The sequence below is a fragment of the Coturnix japonica genome, chromosome 10 (genome assembly GCF_054131305.1).
Source record: "Coturnix japonica strain WE chromosome 10, WE-NBRP24, whole genome shotgun sequence".
NCBI lineage: Eukaryota > Metazoa > Chordata > Aves > Galliformes > Phasianidae > Coturnix > Coturnix japonica.
In genome coordinates, this window is record NC_140672.1 from 6982264 (window position 1) to 6990270 (window position 8007).

At 47.6% G+C, this 8007-nt stretch overlaps 1 protein-coding gene and 1 long non-coding RNA gene across 2 annotated transcripts; one reads left to right on the forward strand and one right to left on the reverse strand.

Annotated features, from left to right (window-relative positions):
- Window positions 1–2772: 2772 nt before the first annotated feature.
- LOC146759198 (uncharacterized) lies at window positions 2773–5389 on the reverse strand. Its single transcript, XR_014932273.1, has 3 exons — window positions 5324–5389; window positions 3771–3845; window positions 2773–2859 (listed from the first exon to the last, which is right to left on the reverse strand). It is a non-coding gene; the product is annotated as an uncharacterized LOC146759198 (long non-coding RNA).
- Window positions 5390–5951: 562 nt separating this feature from the next.
- Window positions 5952–7568, forward strand: LOC107306930 (inositol 1,4,5-trisphosphate receptor-interacting protein-like 1). Its single transcript, XM_085509918.1, has 2 exons — window positions 5952–6002; window positions 6279–7568. Exons 1-2 carry the CDS (start codon window positions 5952–5954, stop codon window positions 7548–7550), a joined length of 1323 nt encoding a protein of 440 aa, XP_085366044.1. The 3' UTR covers window positions 7551–7568.
- The last annotated feature ends 439 nt before the right edge of the window (window positions 7569–8007 follow it).

Here is an 8007-nt window from a genome sequence, read left to right on the forward strand (position 1 = left end):
TCAGGAACAGTGTCTCCCCATGCACTTGCAAAGTACCAGGAAAACCAATGACTGTGTGCTGTGAATGATGAATGTGAAGCTCACTTGACCGCAGACAGTGTAGGCCAAGGGCAGTTCTAAAAAACAACTGCCTGATGAAATACTTGTGTTTCTTTGTGACGCTGAGTTCAAAATGCTGTATAAGAACCAACACCTTGAAAGAAAATAAATATTTCTATTCTTCATTTGCTTCAGGTTTAGGAGAGGGTGACCGAAGACTTCAATTAGGGTTACATCTATTCCAGAGTGAAGAACGAGCAAAGCAAATAAGTAGGCAGGCCTGGGAACAGACTTCTCAGAATGATGCAAAGATGATACACAAAAAACTTACAGGAACAATGTGTCCTAAGACACCTTCTATTTCTATGAATGTAGATCAAGTATAATAATGTGAGATTTTTAAATGAGTTAGTCTGATGGAGACCTTTATATTGCACATCTTTACTTCCATATTCCTTGCTCTCGGATTTCTGGTTATATACTGCTGGTTAAATGCTGCTAGCATTCTTCTTCTTGATATTTCTCTGGCTTGAATAACTTCTGCCATTACAGAATCAGTCTTGTCTGGAATAGAGGAGTCCTATTTCTATGATTTCACTATGTGTCTTTATGAAAGAAACATGTACCAGTCTTCAATTTGTCTTTGTTTCAATCTATATAGGACTTTCAGGACCCATTCCCAGATACAAATATTTGAGATTTTCAGTTCTGAATATCCTGTCTCAAAATACCCTGCAATATTAACTTAAAATTCCGTGCTTCAGTAGGAAGCCTCATGAATACCTGAATTAACTGAATACTTATAGAAAGCTGATACATGCAAAACTCATCCTATGAATTACACAAATGTTACCTAAAAGTGATCCTCACATGGTGCTTTCCCAGATTTTTACATGTATGTTACCAGTGCATCCAATGATGTGATTTACGTTGGAATGGTTTTATTGGTCAGTTTTTGCAACTTTGGTCTTTTTTCTTGATCAAAGAATTTCCATTTTTCTCCACTAGAAAACAGACACATTGAAGACTGCTTCGGTGTCCTAAAGATGTATTGAATCGAGCTAACACAGTATTTTCTGGGTAAACTAAGCACGTGAAAAGTGATCTTGCTTTTTTATTTAAAATTAGACAAATGCTCATGAGCTCTGGGTCTGCTTCCAAGTTGAAGAGAAATAGTTTTATTGATTTTAGTGCTCTCGATAAATTAGGAACGTGCTGAGAAAAATGCTCCACTCCCATGAGTTTGGAATTTATTTTCAAACTGAAGGGAATGTTTGCTGTGTTTACTGTGGTATTCAGGCACTGGGTTCCTTTCATCTTTCTCAAGATGCAGCTATATACAACTAGAGGATGCAAAGACAGTGAAGCATTTGTTGCTTTGTTTGTTTTGTTTTTGCATATACTGAAGGTTTTATTTCATCACCCACTTTCATGGAAGAATAATTCAGAATTAGTTCAAAGTAAAGGAGGCCTGAACTCCTTCCTTCCTCTAGCTCAGCAGAAACCAACATTTTTGGAAGATTTGCAGAGGAAGGAGCGCAATGAAAAATGATCCCACTGAGTCTGGAGTCCAACGTGTCATTGATGCAACCCACACAAAAAATCAAAGCCAACCTTCCACAGACATTCTTTGACTGAGATGAGCACCACATGCAGATTGAGGAGCAGACCTCGGTGATTACATTGCTCTGGTTGTGATAAAAGAAGGCAGCACTGGGAGGGATTCCCTCTGCTGGTCCTGGGGGGCCACAGTGATTCTTAGAAGGTCATCCTGCCTCTCTGGTCTGGGCTTGAGAGTGAAGGAGAGCAGTGTTGTGTAGATGAGCAAATCTATCTCATTTACCATTTCATGTTTTGAGAATGAATGAAAACAACTGAAAATCTGTCTCCACAACATTCTCATATAAATTATTTATATCAGGATTGTTTTCAGCCCATAGAGACTGCAAAGCAGTAAAGGTTCATCCGATCCCACAGGGATGGGCTGGCTACTCTGATGGGGCACTGCCTGGGCTCAGCTCCATGCTCCCCCAGCAGCCCGTGCAGGCAGGCAGCAGCCAGTGCCTGCAGTCCATGCAGCCCCAGCACAGCACAGCCGGCGCACAGAAGGCTCAGCAGGTGCCGTTTCCCCCTCCTCCTCCTCCCAGCTCAGCACCCCGCAGTTGTCTCCACCAACTCTCCCGTGCAGCGTTAATGTGAGGGAAAACTGTGGCATCACCATGGTGCAACTCTGACTTCCCCTCATCCCTGATCAGTTCTCAGACAGGTGTCAAAAGAAACATGATTTCAGGAAAAAAGGGCATTAAGATGTCAGTATAGAGACAAACTCAGACTGTGAGCACATCTGTATATTCTTGATTATCTTTTTAAGAAAACTAAAAGAAATATTCCTGAGTGCTCCACTGGAAATAGTCAGCAAATAAGATTCAGTGTTCATGGAAGAAACCTCTATTATCTCTGAAACAAGTTAGCATAGCACGGGCAGTCAGCAGCCAGTGCTGCATTTACACACTTAGAATGAGAAAAGGAAAACCTGAAATTTCACACAGCATTGAAAAGAAAACTATTTTTGATATCTTAAGGCAGATGCTGGGTCGTGGTCTGATGTGTTGTGGTTCAGAAATAAAATAGGTCTTTAAAAGGAACAACAGCTCTCTTTTCTCTGGAGGAGAAGTTCAGTGAATCCTTTCAATTTCCAAAGGCGTAGAGGTCAGACTGCCCTGTGCCCTCACTGTGTGCTTTCTGCATGAGGCTGAGATGACTTGTGTGATCTCATAGGCATGGGCTGCTTTAAAGACTGCTTTATGCAGTACATTCTGCCTGGAAAAGCAAACTTACTTTTAGTATTCCTTCACACATGATTTTGCACAGACGGCTTCCCAGGGAGTTGAACTCAGCCTGCACTGTGAATGGTTTGAAAAATGTCTATTATTTAAAAGTTTCATTGTTAGAACTAAACCCGAACTGTTAAGAAGGAGCCTCAGCCACAACCAAGAACAAGTTCAAACTCAACAAAAAGAATTGCTGGCCATCTCTCCCGTTCTTGTCTTTTAAAGCTACAATAACAACAGAAAAACAATAAAACACTTTCCAAGCTTGGGAGCACTTTAGCATCAGTCTTGCTGACAGGAGCACCTTCCTCAATTATATTTTCATCATCAGAGAAACTATGAGCCCACTGTAACTGGATAAAAGCCCTTCAAAATGAGAGCTTCCTTCAGTGTCTCACTCCCAATCAGAGGTGCTTCCACGTGGCAGCCTCCAGACCTCACAGTTTATAACAACACAATGACACTTAATGACATTTCTCATCGCATTTCTGTCTCACATGGGGAGTGCACCACTGGAGGGGATGCACTAGGCCATGTGTGAACTGACTGGAGAAGAACTGGAAATACGTCATCACTGTTTTGTTTAGAAAAGTACTTCTGACAAAAAATCACAGGTTTTTTGTGACTTCATAGAAAGATTTATTTCAAAAATATGAAGTAAGACCTGCATAAAAACTTGAACAAGATAAGCATGATTTTCAGGTTAGTGAAAATCAAGCACATTAATAGACAGCTCCTGGTTTCTGCATACAGAGCTGATTTTCTCTCCGTTGTCTCACTTGAGGGAAATTGAGCAATAAATGATGGGAACCAGTGGAGAGCATCCTCCTTCCAGGGCTGCAAACTACATTTGTCTCAGTTGTGCACACAGTCTGCATTCACACTGTGGTGAGTGCTCACCTGTGAGTGTGCAGTTCAAGTGCTTGTCCGGATTTATTTCTTGGTTGTTAATGAGTATTCAGTTTAGTTGTTTACCTGAAATGCAAAAAGTAGAGATTGGAAGTTTATTGTCATGTGCAAAATTATTGAGGGTGCACTGGATAGATGCATAATGCAAGGGGCTTTGACTGGTTTGCCTACAGAGGAACCCACATTGGTGATTCTCTGAGCAGCAGCAGCAAAGCCTCACATGTGGAGGCTGACCAGATTGCAGAAGGGGAACAGGATACAAACAGTTTGAGGAGCTGCTTCACTGACATTTCCAACACTGTTTTGGTAAAGGCCTTTGCTAAGCACAGTGACCTGAGATAAGCACAGAGTCAAGTTTAACATGCCTGAGAGGAGGATCTGGAGAGGAGGATGTCAGAAGTGCTCCAGTGTTACCATGATGACTGGCTTCCCACTTGCCCCCCATTGTAGTTGCACTGCTTGGCACTGGAAGGCACCAGCCTGGAGCTCCGGCTGCAAGGCTCCGCCAAATGCAGGAAACAACAGACACCCAGAGACTGGTGAAGTACAGAAATCTGAATGCTGAATTCAGATTCAGGAAAGAATAGGTCCTGTTTCACTGGGTTACACAGCTTCTGTTGGTTAATAATATTTATTGATATCCTTGTTACCGGAAACAGAGAAGAAGAGCGATTATCTTCTGTGGAGAAACCTACACTAGGGAACCTGCTGTAGCAGGGGATTTGGTCTAGGGGATCTCGTGAGGTTCAAATGACTTCCAACCCTGTTGATCTGGGATCTCCCCTGGCTTCAGGAGGTGACTCTGGCCTTACCTCCCAGAAGTCAATACAGCCATGGCTGGGAGCCTTGTGCTGCAGGCAGCAAGGTATGCAGGTGAAGCACAGCTGGTCTGACAGCTGCCATCACGCTCCTGTCCTACAGGGCTGTCTCCTTACCTACCAGACCACTCTGTGCCTGCAGGGCTGCCTTGGTTCAACACCCACAGGCTCCCAGCCAAGCCTTTCTCTGTTGGCCTTTGAGAAATATTCCTGCCTCGTGCACATGTGATTTTGCAACATGGGGTAGACAGCAGTTGCTCCTGCTGTTTTCTCTACAGCATAAGCTCACCCAAAGGAGCCAGAGCCCATGCAGCTGAAGAGGCTGCTGCACATGTGGGCATCCTAATCATCATTGTTAGAGCCCCTTTGAGCTGCTTGGATCGAGCCATCTGGCCTTTTGCTCAGAGGACGTTCAGACCACCGGTGGCTGAGGGAGCAATCAGCAAAGGGCTGTGTGATGTCAGGTGCTGAGACTTTGACATGACCGGCACTGATCTTCAGCTTTGTTCCCTCTGTGGCATTTCAGCACTAAAATGAGTTTCTGCATATGCTGCAAATTCTTATGTTTCCTCAGGAGCAGTAGTTTTGATTTTCCTTTTCTGTCCAAATGATTTTCCAGGGACAGTGTGTTTGGAACATAACCTGTGGGGTGGCACATGAGGAGCACAGCATCCATGGGAAATACCACCCCATTTTATTTTAAAGAAAGGCCCGGGCAGCTCCCACCTGCTTAGTAAAGAGCGTCCCCAGGAGCTCTGTCCAGAGATATGCCTCCAAATTGAGGCAGTGCCGTGGCTCAGTGGCCATGTGCCCACCCTGGGCAGCTGAGAAGGGTGGAGTCGGGCAGCCCACTTGTGACATCAGCAGGAATGCATTGCATCACAACGCAGGGGATGGGTTTAGGGCCACAGGCAGGCAGCGCTGCTGCATTTTTGACCTGGGCCAATGGTGAGTGCAGCAGCAGGGGAAGGTCGGGCTGGACGAGGGATGTGGTGCAAACACCGGCCCCTGTGGGAGCACCACGGGCAGTGCTTGGAACTGTCCCTGCCAGCACTGGCCTCGGTCCCTGCTGCCACCCAGCTCCCTCGTACCCACTGCTCCTACCTGAGCACAGGGCCATGCGGCTCCTGGCCCCGCTCCCTCCCAGCCCCACTGAGCCCCTCTCTCCCATCTCTTGCAGATCATGGCTTTGGTGTTTGTTCTCGCATTGTTGGTGCGGGCGCTAAGTGTCAGTGTCAATACTGATGTGCTCATGCTCGAGAACGTGCAGCGGCGCGAGGTTGATCTGCAAAAGCACATGATACCTCCGCAGCACGAGATTGAGCAGAGGAATGAGCAGCAGAGCTGGGTGGACATGTCATCTCTGCTCTTTGCTCTGCTGGATTACTGGAAGATCTGGTTCAATGTGGGGCTGATTCTGTTGCTCCTTTGGAACATGGTGCAGTCCATACAAATGAGCCAGCATGATGAAAGCAGCAGTGAAAATGACAGCTCCAGTGGCGAGGAGGAGGCATCGGGGGCGGAGCAAGAGGAAGAGGAAGAGGTGGAAGAGGTTGAACAGGAGGAACATCAGGAGGAACAGGTGGAACAGCAGGTGCAGGAGGAAGAGGAACAGGTGGAACAGGAGGAACAGCAGGTGCAGGAGGAACAGGAACGGGTGCAGGAGGAACAGGTGGAACAGGAGGAACAGCAGGTGCAGGAGGAGCAGGTGGAACAGGGCGGACAGCAGGAGCAGGTAGAACAGCAGGAGCAGGTGGAATTGGTGGAAAAGGAGGAACAGGAAGAAGAGGAGGATGACGAGGAAGAAGACTTCAAAGATTCAGCACTGACAAAATTTCTCACAAGGCGTGCCCTGGAAAAGGTGGAAGGAAGGGCCACCAGGTGCCCTATAGTGGAGGAGCTGATGAACGAGCTCGTGCAGACCTTCAGATTCATCTGGTCCAACAGCTTCTTCCCGGTGCTGCAGCCCGCCATTGGGGTGGGCAGTGCCTTTGAAGGCTGGAGTCCCCGGGAGTGGGACAATGTGTACTGCCTGCTCGTGCCCATAGAGCCTCCCCCCGGGCACACCTTCCTCCTGGAGCTGGGAGATGAAGGGCACGGGCTGGCAAGGAACTCCCGCGTCCGCGTGGAGCTTCAGTGCATGTGCCAAAGGGAGAAGCAGCTGGGGAATGTGCTGTGCTTCCTCCACCACCATGAGGAAGAGCTGAGCCAAAATCAGGACCCCAGCCTGCTACAGACTCTCTGCACTGACTCCTACCTGGATGTGGAGAGAACTGTCACCTGGTTCACCGCACAGGTGGCAGCAATCTGGAAGACCACCCACCACGCGCACGCCTACAGCCTGAAGGTGCTGCCTTCCAGACGCTCCTGCAAGCTCCAGCTGACAGAAGCCTACAGCGGGGAAAAAGTCCTCGTCGAGCTGCTGTTCGGGGTGCAGCAAGAATACTCGGACATCTACCTGACCAGCCAGAACACAGACGCCGGCTTTACGCCCAGCACAACATGGCCACAGAGCTGTGCTGTGGCAGAAAAGAAGTTCTTCCAGCACACGGCCAGGAGTACCGGACAGGACAGCTCCCACCTGCACTGCCTGACGTTGCTTGCCAGCATCTTAGTGGGCATGGGCTTTTCCACCTATGTCATCAAGACTCTTGTCCTCCACACTTTGGCCATCATCCCTTTGAAGAAGTGGCGCAGGAAGTATTTCCTGAATCGGATGGAGAATCTCCTGCGGTACCTGCGCTTCTGCCTGGATGAGAAATGCCTGAACCACTTCTTCCTTGGCAGCAAGTCGGTGCACAGCACGATTGTCCTGCCGCAGTCCTTCCGATCCGCCAAGCCGCTCAACCTCTTCCAGCACCTGGAGGAGGACCCGGACGCCCACTCCATAGCGCTGCGTGAGTTCAGGGAGCTGAGAGATCGCTACATCAGACTGCTGCTGTTCGGACGCTGAGAGAGACCTTTGTCCGAACCCTTCTCTTGTTTTGGCTGCAAGCTCACATCCTGTGAGCAATAAGACTCTGAGACCTATTTAGGAGGCCAGAGGTGGCTGTTTCCTTGTGGCAGTCAGTGTCACGTTGGAGAGAGCTTACCAGTGGAAGATCCGGCCTGTGACCAAATGACTCCATCTTGGTATGGGAGATCTGGGGATGGAACCATTGTATCTTGTGAAGGCAAGATGCAAACAGATGCTTCCCTGCTCCCTCTGACGACCATCTCTACTGAAGATCAACATCTGAACTACGAGTCATGCTGGAAACCCAGTGGTGACTAATTCTCTCTTGCTTTCTACAAAGACTCTTTGCTTTTATTTCCTATCTCTTTTCTATCACCCGACTTCCCTTCCCCATTTCCCTAAACAACAACAACTTTTAATAAACTCTTATAAACTATATATCCTGTTGTGTCAC

Coding starts and splice junctions, on each gene's coding strand:
- LOC107306930 (XM_085509918.1), top strand. CDS start 5,952: ATGTCATCTCTGCTCTTTGCTCTGCTGGATTACTGGAAGATCTGGTTC. Junction 6,003..6,278: donor ACTGGAAGATCTGGTTCAAT/GTGGGGCTGATT, acceptor CAGGTGGAACAG/GAGGAACAGCAGGTGCAGGA.